We start from the raw sequence: 20,270 nt of genomic DNA, 5'->3' as shown, positions 1-20,270 counted from the left end.
GGTCTTTGGAACAGCAATTTTCCACCATTAGGTGGTCTCTAAAGTACAAATATAGTCATTGGGAGCTTCCTGTTGGTGCATTTAGATTAGTGTCAGCAGCTGAACTCACTCCCACAAGCTGAGCTCAGACATTACATTATAGGCCAGTGTTAAGCCAGCATTGGTTTCTTTCTCTGCTTTATATTGGGAGGAAAGCACAAGAAGCTCCCATTTTCTGGTAGCTCCTGCTGGAGCCAGAGGGCACTATGCCTTTATAGGTCTGTCTCTAAGGGACAGAGGCAGGATGAGGATGAAGAAATTTAAATAATGCACAAAACATGCACAAAACCTCCACAAACCTCGACTTCTCTCCAAGCAATATTTACCACTAACTTGCCTGTAATGTTTTCTTACAGCTTTCCTGCTTTGAAAAACTTTAAAAGCATGACTAGAGACTGTCTAGGCCCCAGCAAGACAGTGTGGCCTTAAGAAGATAAACACTTGGAGGGGCATTCTCTTTTCTTTTTCTTGTACTTTTTCTTCCCTGAAATTGCAGATCTGTTGGCCAGAATGGACAGAGCACAAACCCACAAAACAAACTAATGAAAGGTCATTGAAGACTTTGCAACCAGCATGCCCTATAAAGACTGTTTTGCACCCAGACAACGAAAAATTGAGACCACAGTTTCACCGACTCACAAATAAATTCACTGCCTCGAGCCAAGCCATTTCACAGTGCTAGGTGCCTATATTCAAACATCTCTCTTCCTGTAAAATTATTTTCTCCCCATGTCACTTTTGTCAGATAAAACACTACAACCATTTTGTAGCAGAATAATCTACAATGCAATTAAAGTTTTCCAGAAAAAACCCACAATGTTTTCACCCTTTCACTTTCTTCAGATGTGATTAGTTCCAGAAAGAGCAGGTATCATCACCCCTTTGAAGGCACTGTAGGTTTCAAGATTGGTCCTCAGAAGTTGGTAACACATAATAAGAGAGCTTTATTCATAAACATCAATCAGTTTCAAGAATGGCAGTTGCTCACAGAATGGTAATAATGGAAATATTCAGCTAATAACTACTGTAGACATTAAAACACCGTATGACAGACATGCCGTGCTCATTACACAAGAGCGCTTTCCTATTATGGTTTCATAACTAGGTACATAAGTTTCTAAATATTTAGTTCCTTACACTTCAAATTATTTTTAGAGTAGATACTAAAAAAAAGGCTCTTCCCCCAGAGGGTGGTTGGGCACTGGAACAGGCTCCCCATGGCAATGGTCACAGCACCTGCCTGGCAGAGGTCAAGAAGCGTTTGGACAGCGCTCTCAGGCACACGGTGTGACGGTTGGGGATGGTGCTGTGCAGGGACAGGAGTTGGACGTGATGATCCTTGAGGGTCCTTTCCAACTCAGCATATACTGTGATTCTGTGATCTTTTTTAAAATGAAATTTACAGGACAACCCTTAGTTTTCCACGAATGAAAAAGACCCCCCCTCCAACTGACAGTTGATACCGTGGCTTTAGCTGAGGCCTTAGATGCGCATGGACGACAATTTTAAATTTTGTTTTCTTTTTCTTCTTTTCAATAACCTTCACAATTATAGGAAATTTCATGCCATTTCTTTAGCTGAGAATGTACAGAAAGCTGAAGAATGTACAGTCCCTTAATGGAAAGCAAAATAATTGCTTGTCCATGCTGTGTAAACTATTTGTGGCATAAAGGAAGCCCAAACCCTATTTGCAGAGGCCTTTACTAGCTCTGGATATATTACTGAGGGCTGGTAATTAAAACATGGTTATATCAGTCCTGCTTGCGACCAGTCACACAACTCAGTGCTGAGTTCAAGAAGAAATTATATATCCGTATCATAACTCTGCTTTCTGCATTAATGAAAAATAACAGCATTAATAGGCCTAAATATTCATTTGTTTGATGTATTCAGAGCAACAGAAGGGGGTGCAAGGGAATTTAGTGTATTGCTCTGTCAGATCACTTTAATTATCCAATGAGGGCAGCTCAGAGGGTGAGTAAGGGACTTAATTGATGTAGTTACTCATCCCCTCAGCTTCCACTGAAGAAAAATGGTAGCAACACAACTCGTAAGCTGCATTTGTTGGTCTTCAGTGATCAAAGTAAAGGCCAATTAACAGAAAGCCAGGGGCCCACAAAGTGTTTGTTCATTTTAAAATACTGATCAGAACACACACTGCTACTGCTAAACACACACCAGCAGTATCTGGCACTTACACAGTGCCTTCTAGGAAAGGATATCCAAATGCTATACAAAAATATAATATTTTTCTCTCCCAGAAGAAAAAGACAGCAAGGGGAGGCCTGGCAATCTGTATAGAGTAATTCCACCTGAGCAGAAGAGGCAGCAGTCGGCCCTCCTGGTCACAAATCCCTTGTCCCAGAATGTCCTCTTACCCTTTTCTCTAAAACTGTTTGTAATTTAAAGGATAACGTTTTAGAAGTATGCTTGTAAATCAGCTCAAGCAGTCTCCTCTCGGAAGCAAATTACATACAAATGTGCAAAGCGCCTTATTCTGTGTGTTTTCATGGATGAAATGTTCTGCCTGTTCACACCACAGCCTCAAGCATGGAAATACCGGGGTTCACATAAGCATTCGGGACTGTAGTTGATCGTTGCTGTCACCCACAAAGGAATTATGTTCTCCTTCCTTCCTGTTTTTCTCTAACCTAAAAGAAAACATATCTGATTCACTTTGGGGGCAGTATCTTTGGGCAAAACTGTGTTGCTTCCTTGTTTTTCTTGGTCATGTAGAATTCTTAGGAATTCTGAAGGTTATTGTAGGCAGCCAACGTACATACCAAAATGAAGATACCCCATTTGCATGAGCTATCACTGACATAACACTGTGTGTGGAAAACTCAAAGAGGAAGACTCACAAAAGCATAAATGTTCCATGTGAAACTCTAACACATCTGTTCAGCACTGGAAAGCCTGCATTTAAGTCCAAAGCACTAGAAAGCAGAGACAAGTGCATTTTTGGAATTAAAACAAATGATGGTAATTTAAGGAAATACTATGAAGCACACAAAGGCTGTACAATGCCATATGTTGCACAATGCATCTGGTAATCAATTTAATGTATATGCCAAGTTTACTAGAAGCCCAAATGGGCTTAAGTTCTTTACTCAGAAATTCAAAAAGTAAACTACAAGCATTACAAACACAGTGATCTTACAATTAGTAAAAAAGTGGATTTTTCTTTTTACCTATAGAACACACAAAAAAATTAATCTCCTAAATTACTTCCCATAATGAATACATGTCCAAATTTCACTTTTGATCAATGACTTTCATAAAATCACAGTTTTAGAACATGGTGTGTTCTATAGTTTAAAAGATAAATGTGATTTTAAAATTATTTTATACTCTATGTTTACTTCTGGTTTGTAGGTTTGAAATCATGTAGGTTTTATGCTGTCTTTTGTGATTCTATACACAATACACTACTGAAGATGTCATCAAACACCAAGGTACAGCCAATCTTGCAAGTACTGTGGTCCTAAATCAAATATGAATCCACAGTTACAGTATTAACAATACAGCAGAAATCCCTAATTCAAGTGGACAGTATCACCTATAAAGCCAGAATGAATGGTGTAGGATAATAGTTTCCAGACTTGGGTTACAGTGTCAATGCAGAGACTTGAGCTGTTCTAACTCACCAAGCTTGATCTTGCTTGCCAGAGCATGCTTGTCAATATTTAGCTCCCAGGGAGCATGCCACGAATCTTTACAAAAACTAGCATGAATACAAAATACTATAGCAGCTGCTGTGATCCTTTTTCTAACACGGAGATTAAATTGTTGAAATTTGTTTTGAGCTTTTTAAACCAGAAGATGTGTCTCATATACCTACTGTAACAAGAATGTGGGAAATAGTGTTAAGGAACTGCAGTGCTGTTATTAGGGCTTTTTAAAATACATAAAAACACCAGATGCTTACATTAACTAATTGGAAGATATTTTAATGTCAAGCTTAAAATTATCACTTTCTCCTGTAACATCAGTTTAGAAAATGGACTGGGATAAAATAACATACACCTGTGTTTTCAAAAAGAGAAATCTAAGCTGCACCAGTAAACCCTGCCTCATTTACTTGCCTAACCACTGGAATTTCACCACAAAATGTAGGCACACACTATCTTAGGCATTTGACAGCAGTACATGTACTAATACGTAAGGAATATACTAACCTCAGATTTCTGATGCGTCAACAGAGCTAGAAAGGAAGCCACCTCTGAGAATGCCTGACTCCTCACAGGTATGAGGGGGAAGCCTAAGAGTCTCCTGGTGAAGTGCCTGACATTTAGGGGATAACCCTCAGCTGTACTTGGTTAGCACCTCTGCTGACATCTGCTGTATTATCTGAGCTTGGCTGCCCTGGGACAGCCCCAGAGGGCTCTCAGACACAGACTCATCGTGGAGTGCATCTCAGGAAGGCAATGCAGGTAGCAAAGGCAAAAGAGAGCACCACTGCTGTCTGCCTTCTGCGCTAACCTTTGGCTCAGTGCATCTCATTTATGAGAAACAGAAATAGCAAAGGACAGTGGAGAGAGCCCTGGAAAAGCCCAAGTTTGGAAAAGAGACTAAGAGTGACAGGTTTTTTTTAGGACCCTTTTGCACTATCTGACTCTAACAGTAAGCTAGCGATGCCCTCAGAGCTGTAAAACACTAAGCCTGAAACAAAAGAAAAACAAACACATTGGAAAGAAATCTGTATGGCAGCCCCACACAGAAGGGAAATCCATACTAAAATTCCCCACACCAAGATGGAGCAAGACTTCCCTACATCTGGCAGGGTTTACCTCCTCTCTGGATACCTGCCAAGAACTGATCCTCTAGTGTGTTTTTATAAACAACAAAGATGCAAACAATCTCTCCGTTATACCAATAAATCAGAATGTACCACACAGTAGACTTTTTCCTAATATTTCTTGAGGAAAGTAAGTTGCCACCAGTTCTTCCTTGGAGGTCTGAATTCTTCAAATCCCACCTTCAGTAAGTTCTGAAGAAACTTCTCCATTTATATATAAAAAAAGAACAGATTGTTTTAAGTATTGTTTGGCAGTACCTTCTCTGCAAGTGCACAAAATTTATCACGGCCTAGAATGAGAAGATTTCTCTGAGTACTCACTATCGAAAGCTAAGCAGCTCTTGAGCAGGCATATATATCCAAAAATTGGTGAAAACACTGCCAATTCTGGGGTATTCAAATAGGCAAGCACCTGACTTGGCCTTACCAGTGTAAGTAGAGTGATACCTGATGGGAGTAAGGTAAGCTCAGCCCAATCAAAATACAGACTGGAGTAAGCATACATTCTTTTGAAAAACAACAGGTTACTCAATAGGGTCACGAAACATTTGGGAATGGACAGACACAACTCTAACACAGTTAGCTATGTCTTCACTGGCATGCCTACCTGCCAAAACCACACAGCTTTCTCCTCATTTTGAGCGGCCTGAAACAAAGTTCTTCACAGTACCAGCCTTACCTTGGTGCTGAGTCAGGTGTGGTACCACACATTCTACAGACAGCCCTCATGCCATTAAAAGCACCCTCTCTATGTATCTGCAATGGATTTCCTATTCTGAAACAGTGGGACATTGTGCTCAACAGTTCTCCCTCTGCTCTCACTTAACCCAAATAACAGTGGCTCAATCCCTGACTACGAGTGTCTTCTGGGATTCAAACGGAACTTAGGGAACATGGTTACACAGTGCATGTTAATAGGCAAGACAATTTCAATCACCCAGCAATGTAGAAACTGTAAATTGATCATAAACTGGAAAACTGAATTCCTACAGCAGGTTCCCTAAGAGATTTTGTAGGATATGTTTGTATATCCTGTGTGTGAGTAGGACATTTCTACAGCTCATTGTATACAACGAGGTGCTTGCATGAAAAAGCACATTAAAATGCAGATTCCCTAGCTGACTGCTATATACTAGATGCATTCTTTTGAAAGGTAAAAAAAAATGTCCTAATGGTTGTGAAATACATCTACAAATGCTTCTGGCATGCATTCACTAGGGATGATGTGATGCCCAGTGAAATACAAATCTAGGGTCTACCCAATTAAACAAATCTGCTCTATTTTGTCTTCTGTATTTCATGTGTAAAGTTGGCACTAGGATTTATTCCCTATTCAAGTAAGATACTAAAAAATACAGAATATTAGCAGGATTTAGGTGAATAAAGATGCATTCCCTGGCGAATTCATAATAACTCATTGCTAACCAGTGGTAGAACTTTCCAAGGCTACATAGAAGCAGGACAGCAGCAGTAATGATGTTAAGTACATCCTTCTGGTGCTGATTGGTGTAAACCAATGCCTTAGGTTTAAACTTGCTCCAAGGATAATTTCTTTTGGTTTTTTTTTTTTTCCCTAAACCTCCATATCTGATTGTCAAAATATCCTGCAACAGGATTAATCATAGCAAGCACACATTCAGGTAACTGTGAAACCTTCTCTTCAAGACACTTTGTGACCCATTTCTAAAACACATCAATCAAGCACTTTGTAGGTGCTGGGAATGGTGAGAGCCTCAACATCCTCACAGAGATGAGTAAGCTGTGGAGGCAACCCAGGCTACTGATCCAGAGGGAGGAGCTCGCACACAATAGAGAGTTGGGGTGTTCTGTCGGCAGTGCCAGGATCCCCACAGTGATGAGAGAAGACAGTAGTAAGTCAGCCTGTTCTGCAAGCACAGCTGTCCCACAGAGAGAAAGAAGAATGGGAAGAAGCTCCAGACTAGTAAATGTTAAATAAGAAGTCATTTTTCTATTATTTGTTAGCTAATATTTTGATCTGTAAATGTGATGCAATTTTTTTTTTCCCTAAATGTAAAAACATGTTTACTCTTCACGTGAGAACATGCCCTCCACAGAATAAAGATGGGCTCTACAGACAACATATGACACTTGGTGACTAGAGCAAATCAATATGCAAAGCAAGGTACTGAAAAAAATGAACATGCTTGAGACACACCAGGTCAAACTCAGGGGTTTTAACTTCTGCTCTGTAACAATTGTTACTCTAAATTGTTTACAAACTCTACCAGATTCTTGGTTCGGTTTTGGGTCATCTTTGGGAGGGATGGAGATTATAATTAGAGCTTCTGCTCTGAGTGACGGGTACAGTTAATAATTTCAACAGAAGGCACTTGTCTCATTCATCACTCTTAAGTACCACCTGTACCACCAACCAACCCTGCTGTTGATTCGGCTATGGAACAAGTCAGCAGAAAAGATCATTATGGGCCACGCGTGATCAACAATAGGAGCTTGTAACACTGACATGAAATCACATGAACTGGGAGCCTATTTCCTTTGCCAGGTCTTTCCTCAGCCTCCTATACTGAAGCTCCCTAAGCTCTCATAACAAGTATACAGGTTTTAATGCATCATACACATACACTGCAAACAAAGCTTTGTATACCTACAGGCCAACTTGAACGCTGCCACTGAAACCATCTTCTTTGCGCTCCAGTCCACAACCATACGCCTACCCACTTCTTCTGGAATGACAGAATGTACATGTGCATCACCTGCATGCTGAGAGAGGAAAGCTTGGCCCAACTCTAACTTAATGATCGCCAGAGAAAGGTCAGCAGCCAGAGTGACCCTTCCAACCAGTCACTGAGCAGCTGCTGGGACAACAGGGCACACAGTTCTCTCAGTTTAGACATATTTTTTCAGTGAGTAGTAGCCTTTCAATTGTATGAAAGGCTGGAGAGTTATACTGCGTACTATCACAGTCTCTAGACATCATTCAAGCATCATTTTGAAGTCAAAAGAAATTTTGACTTCATTGTGACTATCTGTGGAGAGAAGTGAGCAACACTGAGAGACCTGCTGAGACTTAATGGCAAACAAACCTAGGAATAGACTTCACCACAGCTTTTCTTGATGTTTATTATTTTAATTAATGTCCATTTGAAATTTTTGATAATATTTTCATTCCTGTGTTAGAATAAACTGAAAGTACTTAAATGACAAGTACTTTTCAAGCAAAAAATTCTTAAGATACTAAAAGTATTTATACTTAAATGACCTCTGAAATTAATTATACCAATCTTCTTACAACAGAAATATTTCAGTTTTAAACACAATAATCTCCAAAAGACATGACACAAAAATACTCAGAGAGGTTTTTTTTTTGGTGAGTCATTGTTTAAAATTAGAAGAGGTGACCATACAAGAAAGAGACACCTTTTCCCCAGACCTGACAGACACAGAAAGGCAATCAACTTGTGCTGACAAAGACACCACCACTGGGTTCAATCTGGCTGATATCACCAGAAGGAAAAAATTTCTGTTCCTGACTGACTTACACCTCCTTATGAGGCCACAGCTTACCTGTGGTACATTCACCTATACCCACTGCTGTAACCAGGTTTAAATACAAGCCCCCGCTCCACCAACCTGCTTTAAAATGCTCGGACATCTCTTCTACCTTTTCATTTCCTTCTTTGTTAATCAGACTATGTCTTCAAGATCTTAACTATGAGAGCACTCATTACTTAATCATGTTAAGCCATACCATCATATGAACAGATTTCCCATTTTATCTACTTGCACCCAGAAAAGACCTTCATGTTCTTTCTCCCATGCTCTTTTCCCCCCAATCTACGCTGCAGTGATTTTCTCTTATTTTTACCATATTATGTCTGAGAAGAATTTATGATTTTATCTGAATTGCTTTCTGACACATGCCTTTGGTTGCCATGAGTAAGACTTGATAGCTTAACAGTTATCTGATTATTAAAAACCCCAATCAACTGTGAAATAAGTTATTTCAACCGTACATATTCTATATGAGCTCTGATATAAACAGTAAATCCAGAGTGTTCAACAGCAGCAGTTTAGAGATTAACCTAATTACAGGCTATTAAACCAGGAGAATATAGCCAATTGCATTTCTAGCAGCCTGCACAGAACAGCAACATTTAATGATGATTTGATGGTTTTCTAGGACTTTGGAACAAATACTTGGCTTTTAGTCTGAGAGCAATGCTGGACATTCCTGTCTGATGCTTGAGGGATTCAGCCAACTAACAGATATATTTGGTGAAGAATCTCATTCTAGTCATGCCCTCCCTTCCTAATTTCCCTTTTCACTGTTTTGTCGTCTTTGCCTGTTCCTGAGGGAACCGAGTGATTGATAGCCTAATCCAATGACTGTATTACAGCTGCCTCAACTTGGACTCTTTTCCTTATCATTAGCAGTTAGCCTATGGTTAAATTCACAGCTCACTGCTTGGTACAGCCCCTGAGATTTAAGGGTCTGGCCTTTAGAAAATATTTAACATAAAATTGAAATCTTGACATACTGAGAATTCAGTTCTCTGCAAGGCTTCTTTAATTAATCCAATGTACTGTACCATTGTTCTATATGAGGCTCTGACATGGTGAACTGTTACTGAAGCTCACAGAGATGTGTAATTCTAAATTAAACACTCACTTACATGTACCTACACTGCATTGGTTTCCCAAGTACATGTGCATGAATGTGAAAATTTAAATCCAATCTCTAACAATAATAAACCACAAACCAATTACACTTAAGGAGTAAAGACTTTTCATTCATTTCAAGCTCAGAACAGGCTTTTTTCAAAGTAAGAGGAGGAGAAAACACAGCTTTGTTCATATGCTCTGTTAAAGACTCCTCCTTCATTCTTTCTCTAGGACTCATTTAATCATTTGGTGAATGAAATCAATTATGATCGTTTTTAATCAACTACAAATGGCACCTGTGCTAAAAGTGTAAAGTGTTTTCTTTGTGGGAATGAAATCGGCTAGAAAATACTAAAAATTGAAAAAATATGCTTAGTTCTCTGACCTTATCTAGAGAATAATACTTATTTTTAAATAGCTATAGGAAGGATGTAGACCTTGATCTATGCTGTAAACCTTTGCCCTACTTGCAGTCAGTCGATGAGCTGCAAGCCTCTATGAAAATGGCAGCTGAGTCCCAGATGAAAAATTATGCATCTCATAAACTGCTGTTCTGCTGAAATGTCAAGCTATGGCAGGGCTGTACCTCAAACTCAGCACTTGGCATTTTCCTTCTGTCTGCTTTGTTGCCATGAAGCAAACATGAACAGTGAGGATTTGTGTAGGGCAGGTAGCAGGCGAGCTCCCTGTCAAAAATCTATTATTAGGGCTCTGATCTCTCCTGCACAGACCAGTGACGGCAGCACACTAAGAGAAATCAGACTGCTGCAAGGACACGACAGAAAACAGAGGACTCTTTGTGAATCCTGACATAATATATGCAAATAAGGGCTTTTAATGGCTGAGCTACATTGAACAGGAATAATAAAACAAAATTAAAATTGTACTACTGCATATATTTGTTTTTCACCCCTTTCCACACTGTTTTATAAATATATGTTAATGTAAATAGTCTTTAACTCTTGGTAAATATTTATACTAAACAGAAGTGCCTATGCATACATACATTTTGTTTTGTTTCCAGTGATGGGCAGCTTTTCATTCATTTCTATTGACCAAAATCCACACTGCACTGTCACTGACAGAACTGTGATGAGTAAAGTGAATGCTCTTGGCTGGCTTTTTCACTTTTCTTTTAATGATGTGTCATTGAATTAAAATTAAAAGGCAGCCCTTATTACTATAACTTCAATTTTTTTCTCTTTCAATATAATTCGTACATTTCAGATTAGAATATATGCCTCAATTAATAATGTCAATATATATTTTAATTTAATAACTCCTGAAAAACATTCCCTTGAATGTCACAATTGCTGTTGGACAGTGCTTTTTTGTAAAAACAGACAGCTCTACTAACTTCAAAAAGTAACTAAAATTAACTGCCTCTGCTGGTTTCCAACAATTATACATTCCTGCATTTAACGAGTGAATCTGCCACCCAGGTATCCTCCTTCTGATACCCCTTGTGGGCAGCTATGGAGTTATAACACACAGCTTCCTGAATCTCTCCTTTTCTGGAAAACAAGCTCATGTACTAGCAGATGCTGTCCCATACATTTGTGCAAATAATGCCAAAGTACTACGGTATGCAATAAATGGACAAAGCAATAACAGCACACAGACATGCGGTATTTGAACTGCTACTGTAAAATACTGCAATGTTTCTGAAACAAAGCATTAAAAGAATACATAGTGAGCGCACCATAGAGAGATTTGCTTTTAACCTAAGTTTTTGCTAAGTCCAGTGTATGGTTTTATAAATTTATCCCCTAAGGATTTGGCTTCCAGACAAAAACAAAGAAACAAACAGATGACAAAGAACAAAAAACCATGGAAATTCAAACAGAAGCTCTGCTCTATTTTGCCTGCAATAGATATCCTATTGTGCTGCAATGTGATGTGTTTTACAAAACGCATCTGGAATCTGGAGGCACAGTGTGAAAGCTCATGGAAAAAAACTTTTTTTTTTTTAAATTTTAAAATACATTTCAAGGAAAGAAATCTTAGGGAAGCTTGCAGCTGCTGACAGTATATTAACATTTCTCTGAGAAACCTGGCATCTTTTTCTGGTATCTATAAAATACCAGAATAAGCATTTTTAAAATAATTTATACTTATACAAACTAAAACATCTCTTTCAGAGCCAGAGGTCCTTATTCTTTGTGAGGATAAAAACCCCACCATTAGCCTCCTTTCAAAAAACGAATACCCTGCAAATACTCTGCCCATGTATAAGAACAACTCAGGATAAAATCTCATGTATTCTACATTCTTAAACTATACAAATACTGCTAGATCCATTCTAAAAGCTTCTTAATGGAAATCAAACTGTCTCTAATGCTGCAAGCACATATGACAGTTATACAGCTTGAAAAACTGTATCTTAATTTAAATATTTTTCTTTCATCATAAGGGCTTACTTCCTTAACCATATTTTGTAGAATTCATTAGGACACTTACACTTTTTGAGTAATGGGCAGTTCCTATAAATTTATTTTAAAAAATAGATGAAGACTGGGGGATCCTCTAAGCACAATGTCCTCTCATATAACAGGGCCACAAAAATCTGCAGGGCTACCATAGCCTTCGGACTCATCCGATGCTCCACAGTGCAAATTGGAAATTAATTTTCTTTAGAAAACAGAAATTTATCAAAATTAAAGTGAAATTTTCCCTGAATATATTTTTTTTTGTCACCAGGATAGAGGAGAAAGAAGAAGAAAAACCTATGAGATTTTATAGTGCTCAATATTTGGAGGGTAAACTTGGAATCCAGGGGGCCCAGCTATAACCTGGGCTCACACTAGGGATTTAAACCTGGCTCTCCCAAGTAAGGCTCATGAGCAGGTCAGCAGGCTGTGTTAGTGTGAGTGTGTATCCTGTGAGAGCTGTTTCACTTTGTATTAATAATTCAATATTTGCAGGGAAGTGGAGAAGAGAGAGACTAATCCTACAGTCTGGTACTCACACATCCACCTGGGATACTGGGATCCTTCCCTGTCAAAACCACCCAAGAAACAGGAGGGTAGGAAGGAGGAAACAGTGATGCCTCTTGCAGCTTAGCAATTTTCAGCTGATCAGATTAGATCAAAACAGGAAGGTCACTGCCTGAGCACTGGCTGGCAAGAAAACACTCACTGTGACAACTCAAAACTAAATGGGGGTTTCAAAGTAATCCCATTAAGTCTCTTCTTCTTTGAAAGATTGTTTCAAAAATGTTTAAAAAAAACCAGAGACAAAAATCTGTTCTCAACACATCTCAGGATTTGGTAATGATGTTAATAAACTTGTTTTTTATTATTATTTTTGTGTATGTTAGATAAATCATAGGAAACTACCTGTCCTTTAGTAAATTAAAAGGAATTATATAAAAAAAAGAACCATCCTGTTTCAATGTCTCTCATCTAGAAAAATGAAGAATGAACCTCCTGCATATAGCTGCTTCTGCATGAGGCAGACAAGAACAGAAGGGATGAGGAGGCCAAGGGGAAATGTTATGTGGAAAATATTTTTTCAGTATATGGCCACGTAGGAGCACACTTTTGAACACTGGAGGACAGGGAAGTCTGTCAGTCAAAATTCTGGGCAGCTCCTAGGCCAGGTCACTAACACATCTTAGTTACTTGCTCTTTGTTGGAAACCTTCATCAAACTCAGAGGAGGGAGTTTGCATCCACCTGGAGAAGGCAACCTGCACTGCCCTAACGAACTGTGGACACAGTGCATTTATAAATCCCTGGAGAACCTCAGTCCTTTACTGGACCAACTTCTCGTCCCATGCCCTGGTCGCTGCCAGGGCCAGCAGGCAGACACAGGGGCTGGATAATGCTGAGGGTCACCAGTGTTGAGTCAAGGTGCATTTCAGACCTCACCAGGACACCTAAGGGGACCCTGTGCTGAGACCACCACAGGGCTGGGGCCAGCTCCCACCCCACCCACGGTCACACAGCACCCTGAGTGTGGCACCCTACAGGACAGGGACTCCTGCCTCACTCACTGTACCTCTGTGCCATGTGAGCATCACTGCCAGTCCAGAATTTACACACATGGAAAAATCCAGAAAGCCTGATCCAGCTTGGCTGTTCGCTGTTATCTGCCCTAGGTTTGTGCACGACAGAACAATGAACCAGCTGTGCTTTGGGAAAACACACCGAAAATGAAGCAGACTTATTGCTTCTATAATAGTGCTGTCTTTCACTTCAAAAATTAATTCTCTCTTGAGAGGAATTATTTGGAAAAAAAGAACAAAAACTTACTGACTCTATCAGATAATAAAATAAAACAAGAAGTTTACACACATCAAAATAGAAACCAATATGTTACACTGTGAGCGACTTTCATGCCATAGAGCACTTCCCACCAAGCTTGTAGGCATGTAAGTGGTGTTCCTGCCATTCCACAGACAGGAGAAATAAAGCACGGAAAGGTCAAGTGTCTGGCTGCAGGCCACACGTCTGCGCCGCGGCACAGCCGGGAACAGAAGTACGGCCACCCTGCCCCTTGCTCTGACAAGATGACATGCTCTCCCACTTTTTGTCTTCTTGTAAGCATGCTAGCTCTCCTGGTTTAAAATTGCTTTCCTGCTTTTGGAAATTTGTATACTGCTATACCTGACTGCTGAGCAGAAAGTAGTGCAACATGCTGCCGAGCTATTGACTTTATTGGCTCTGTGGCTTTCTTTTGTGCAAGGAGTTGTGGGATTGGGACCCAGTAATGCCAACTATCACAAAGAAATGTTTATATATTGGTCTGTTACATTTTGCTCTTTCAAAACATAATAAATTGACAGCACTTCAGTGTTTTACATATTTTTTAAATAAGCAGATTTGCATCATAGGTAATGGTGCGTCCTAAAACGTAATTTTCTCTCCCCTCTGATACATGTAAAACTTCAGGGAAAAAAAATTATACTTACACACATACACACACACACACACACACACACACATATAAATAAAATAAAGAAAGAACTTTTCCTCAGGTCCATTTAGTATTGTAAACCACAGAAGTTCTGCTACATCCTCACAGCTGGGCATGCAGGTGCCACTGTAATTTACGCCACATACATGTTTCAAATTTGTGACATAAGAGACACACTTCTCATAATGCAGCCATTTTACAGATTTTATTAGGCAGACTTATGGTAGGAGGGAATATTCAGAAATTGCAACTTAAATGAGAAAATGTGAATGGTGTTACTTATATAAAATACTACCGCAATAGTTCTTTTATTAATTTTTAATGCACAGCACCCACTGTGACCTCCTTTATTCTTTTCCTGTCAACATGGCAGGCTAGAGAAATTGAAATGGGCTGTAGCTGTTCTCTTCTTGTTCCCCTCTTCCTCCCATTTTGCATAATATTAAAATATAACATCTTATTGGACTGTCACTGTGAAATAATCATTATGCGATGGGCATAAAGATTTTTTCTGATTGTTATCACTTTCTTATTTTTCAGCGTTCTCTAAAAAATTCCAAATTCTGTGTAATTATCTGAGGCAAGAATGCAATTTGCCACTGAATACACTCATCTGAATTAAAGTTTGTTTAAAAGTCATCTTTTGCTACATTTCCAATGGTTCTCTAAGGATAACACCAGTCACAAAAAATATTTTTGCCTGTCTGGTCTCCTCTGATTATTTTTTTGGGGTGAGGTAGGAGGCGGGCCCAATAGAATAACATTTGACTCAATCAGGAGGATGCTATTACTTTTATGTATATTTACTACTACCTCTATCACAAAGGAGACAAATGTCCACACCAGTGAAGTCAAGAAGCTCATAGTATTGTCTTTGCAGGGCCAAGTTTGTGTTGTCACAGCAACAGAGTACACAGGGTCAATAGATTAATACATTAGTGTGTACCAGCACTGGACTGGAGTGTAAAAGTTTTGCTACTGGTTTGAAAACTAAACTGTGAAGCAGGACTTGCAAATATGGCCTACACAAGATATTCTTGTATATCTTGAGTAATAGGTTAAAAAATATGCATATATTTGCCTCATACTGTCTATCATTTTTACCACAGTGAGAAGAGGAGGAAATAACCTTCCTGGAAAAGGTGCACTTAGTGGGAAGGAGGGAGGAAGGCTGGAGATTAGGCTATGAAACATACACTGCATTTGGATTGTTGATATTTCCCCCTGCGATGCCCTTTCATTAGCCTCTGTCTACCGTGGGGCCTGACAATTGTGACAGGATGAAAAATTTGAGGAAAACAGAGGGTCACGAGGGAAGAGATTTCCTTCCCTCTCCAGTGACCCTATTGCAGTATTCTGATGCAGTGCTTTACCATTAAGGAAAGGGCAACCCAAGAGCCTTCACACTTAATCTGTTCCATCTGTCATGACTTAGAAACATTGACCAGCAGTGAGCTTTAAGGACTCGGTGAGACTGCAGACATGATATTCTAGTCCACTACAAGGACCTCCTGATGTTTCGAAAGCCTCTAAGGAAGTACCATGCATCAAAAAGGGCAACACCTACCTGACATGCCACCATATGTGGTCCTCAGTCCTCGACCAACTGCTGGCCAAGGTGTGCTGTCTGCTTTCAGTCCCATCAGTCCTGACACAGTGTTGGTGGCTGTAACCCCATCTGCGCCACCTGTGAAAGAAAAGGTCAGTCACTTTATGTTAAATCATGTGTATACGAACAAGAGAGGATAAAATACAACAGAAAACCTGTGAAAGTCTGAAATAACTAGAAATTCAAATAAACAGCTGGTGAGCAAAAGCAACAAACTGCAAGGGGATACACAGAAAGGTCCTTATGACCGATCCTGGGCTAATAAATCTAGCACTAGCTTCAGGGCAGGCTGCATCAGCTGAAAGAGCTGTAAGGGCTATAAGACAGCATGTGCAAACACTGGGGCTGACAGGCAGATCTCTGCCCTTCAGCTGTGTGGGACAGAACCTGCTACAGTGGTTGCTCAACACCCAAAGGTACCCCAACACAGTGGCCACCTCCTCCAAGCTTCTGTGCAGCAAGACAAAAGAAGCAATGTGACAAAGAAACAATTACCATGGTTCTAAGTGATGGACACCTACTTGCAAACTTATTCGCTGCCATGTTGTACTTTAAGCTCTAAGGAAGAAAAAATATATAACTTCAAATGGTGTATTTTTGTTTTCTCAGAACACACACATCATTTTCACTACTAAATACGGGAATAGGGGGATTTACAGGTGTCTGGTAAACATATAAATATGACAGAAATAGGAGCACTTAGGGAAACACACAAAAACATATACAATTTATTGTTCACAGTCTAACATGGTTCTCTTCAAATATTGCTCTGTTCTAGATGCATGGCCAAAATTAGGAAACTTTTGATTACTCTGCTTATTCTAAATACATCAAACAAAATATTTTCATATTAGTTTCTGTTGTTATCTGTTATTCCTGAAACATTCCTATCTTACCTCATCCAGCAAATTAGTAATCTGCACAACTTGTGCACTGGAGTCACTCACCTTCCCGCGCAGCCACTCCAATTTTCACAATATCAGTGACATTTGGGGTCAGTTTGGCAAAGAAAGGAATGTGAACAGCTTGTCTAACCCAGCGACAGATGTTCCGTACCAGCTCTGGATCCTGTTCAAATAGGCCAGATAAATATAGAACATAATTAAAAGTAATATGAACAAAAGGTACATCAAGGAAATAGAAAACTTTTTTTTAAAGTGACTATACTGCAATTTTGTGAAATTGCACATCAGACTGAACTTCCTCTCATTAGTTAACTTATTTCAGACACATCAAGTAACTGCAAATCCACTACAGAAAGGCTATTTCATGGAAAAAAAGGAATTTTTTTCCAGAAGACAAAGATTTCACAAAATGTTGCGCGCCCAGAGAGAGGAAAACCCCATTTTGGATGACAGAGACTACTTTACCGATTTATTTTAAAAATTACTTTTCAGTTTTAATGACTCATTCTATGTAAGGTACATTAAAAACAAGCAGTATCGTATAAAATAATGTGAACCTGAAGCATTGTCTGATCATGCCTTGATCAGAACAACAAGGATGAACCGAGGTTGCAGGGCTATCAGAATACAATTCAGCATTTCTGAACTCTGAGAACAACTTGGGATGGCCACAGTGTAAATGAAAGATCAAAATCTTCTCTGTTAAAGCCAGAAATCGAAATCGTCAAGTGTTGGCTTTTCCTGATTTCCAGTCATTTACTTCCCTTATGGAATACATCTCATGTAGACAGTAATCAAGTAGCCTTTCCACTGAGGACAGCTCAGTGGAACGAACACCTGCATCTGGCACGTACAAGGGCTCTTGTCCAATGTAACTCGTTTCATTTTTCTGTTGGCAATTGATAATGCTCTTCAACAAATACCTTAAAATTTGCAATACTGATGCATGTAGAATGTGCTGTATGTTCTGGTTAAAAATTGAATGGTGCCATTACAAGATTTAGTACAAGTATTACCTGTGGGTAGGCTAATTGGTACTGCAGCAATTATTTACATTTACTAAGTCTTTATCACTCTCTCAGATAATTAAATCTGTCATATACGAATAATCTTATCCCATTTGGATATTGTAAAAACTCAGAAAGCTGCATTGCTATGTAGTAACTGAGAATGGAATGAGACTAAATGAAAATTAATTTAAAACAATCCAGAAGACACCAAGGTTGCCAGTATAGTGAACACACAGGAAATATCCCCTTGTTGTTTTTCCTTTTTACACCAATGGTTAAATACAAACAAAAACCCCACAGGCTGTGTTCCTACAAAGTACACAGTGCTTGACATGAATAGTAAAATCCTAAGACTTAGCTCTGGCATCCCAATAAAAACGATGATCTCCCCGCCCATGCAGCTGCCATGAAATATGTATGAACCCTGCACTGGCAGTATGAAAGTAGTTGCAGCTTTGACTTTCATTTCTGTTTTGAATTTCCTTGAGGCCCAATGCAGAAATGAGAGACCCTCCAGAAGACATGAATTGTATATCCTTTATGTTAATTCTTCTTAGAAATCCTTGTGATAATGTTCAGGATGTTGGCACCACATAACTCATTATGCTGACTTCGTTGTGCTTATAGTGCTGCCATAAAAATTCTTACTCCAGCACACACTAATGCCTTAAAAAATACAATTACTTTAATCCACACTGAATAACTTGCTGGGAGATGTCTTTCATAAAACCCCAGTTTTCATCTTACCTAAGACAATTTAACTAGTTTTACTTTTGTAATAAGTAATAATTAACTTTTTTTTCCCCCTGAAAGTAAACAAAGATCTTTATTTTCAATCAGTTCTACTCCTCACACACTAAGATTAATGCAATGAATGCAGTAGAATAGTCTTCTATTTCTCATGCTAGTAAACACTTTAAATATGTGATTGCACAGCACATGATTAGACAAAGCCCTTTTGAAAGGCTCACTTGTATCAGCCTTGGAAAATTGCCCATTTTTGGTACCCATAAAATCACTGGTAAATTAATAGGAAAATAATTTGAAAATTCTAGTGAAGGAGGTAAAATCTTTCATACTATTTCACTTAATATTCCAAGGAAAAAAAAGGAATGTTTAGTGAGTAAACACTGAAAAAATGAAACAAAAGTTAAAACAGTGCTTTGTTGCATAGTAAGACAATTACTGATAGAAATTGGAAAGGTGATTAATTTTATGCAAAAAAATTAGAATTCCCATTAAATTTGAGAATTCTGAACTGAAACAGGTATTTCTAAAGATTATTTTTTCCCCATAATGTTTTATCGAATTAATTTGCACATTAAATAAATATCATATGGAGATAATGCTGGCTAACCTAAAAAAATTTCAGTTTACCCTTGTGCCACACCCCAAAGACACACACACGTGATGCACCTCACTGCTTCCCTTTTCAGTGCAAGTCCTACAATGGAGTTGTGCTGGAACACCCAGATGATCCATTCTTCCACCCTCCTCCTCCTCCTCCTTGCTCTGCCTCCAGCCCCTTGTGCTCAGATTCCTCCTGGTGCAGGAGCAAACACCAGAGAGTCACCTCAGCCCATCCTGTCTCCCCTCACAGCAGTGACACTGGGAGTGCCCAGTGGTCACAGCCCACGGGAGGGGCTTCTGTCATGAAGTGACTGCCTGAGAATACCAGAGCTTTTGTGCTCTCCAGACTACTAATGTATTCTCAAAGAGGAATAATATCCTCACCTGGTTTTAGGGTTTTTTTTTAATTCACATTTTCTTCTATAGATCATTAAGAGAAGTTTTTAATTTATAAATTTCATAATTCTCTATTTGCACTGAGGACTTGGAAAAATGCGTTCTAAGCTATCAGATGGCTGAAACCAGAAGATACTGATGTCACTAGACAAAAAATTTTCATAGGAAATGAATAAACTACATTTGTATAATCCATGGGAAATTCACTGGCTGGTGCACAACCTCTCTATAGAAGCTTGCTTGCCTTTAGACTAAGACCAATTTGCAGAGGTCACACAAGAACACAATTTTGAGAAACCCTAAAGTAATTAGAAATAGAGAATTAATTTCTAAATGCAATCACTGACTAAAGAAATGCAGTTCAAAACTTCAGATTTCTGAGAATACTAATTTGTCCCATTCAAAAGTTTTAAGCTTAGGTGCAAATTTAATAAAGCGAGTAGCACAATACCAAAAACTAGTTTTGAAGAGGTTATGTACAGGCTTCATTTTGCCTAATTCATTTGACTGATTGAGGACCTCCCACCTACTTGGGTTTCTGAAAGACTGACCCCAATTTACAAATTGCTTTTACCCATTCTTTCTTGGATTTATAAAACC

The 20,270-nt window shown here is 39.0% G+C and overlaps 1 protein-coding gene across 2 annotated transcripts in view; it reads right to left on the bottom strand.

The window, feature by feature from the left end:
- The window catches only part of DPYD (dihydropyrimidine dehydrogenase), a 348,239-nt gene that overhangs the window by 76,205 nt on the left and 251,764 nt on the right, over positions 1-20,270 (bottom strand). For both annotated transcript variants that reach the window (XM_017729847.1, XM_017729848.1), the window contains 2 exons: positions 16,957-17,077; positions 15,968-16,087 (listed from right to left, as the gene is read on the bottom strand). In XM_017729847.1, the coding sequence (XP_017585336.1) occupies positions 15,968-16,087; positions 16,957-17,077 (241 nt within the window). The remainder of the gene's footprint in view (positions 1-15,967; positions 16,088-16,956; positions 17,078-20,270) is intronic.

The sequence above is a fragment of the Corvus brachyrhynchos genome, unplaced genomic scaffold (assembly GCF_000691975.1).
Source record: "Corvus brachyrhynchos isolate BGI_N302 unplaced genomic scaffold, ASM69197v1 scaffold101, whole genome shotgun sequence".
NCBI lineage: Eukaryota > Metazoa > Chordata > Aves > Passeriformes > Corvidae > Corvus > Corvus brachyrhynchos.
Note: the sequence above shows the minus strand (reverse complement) of the source record. Positions and strands in the feature narration are given on the sequence as shown.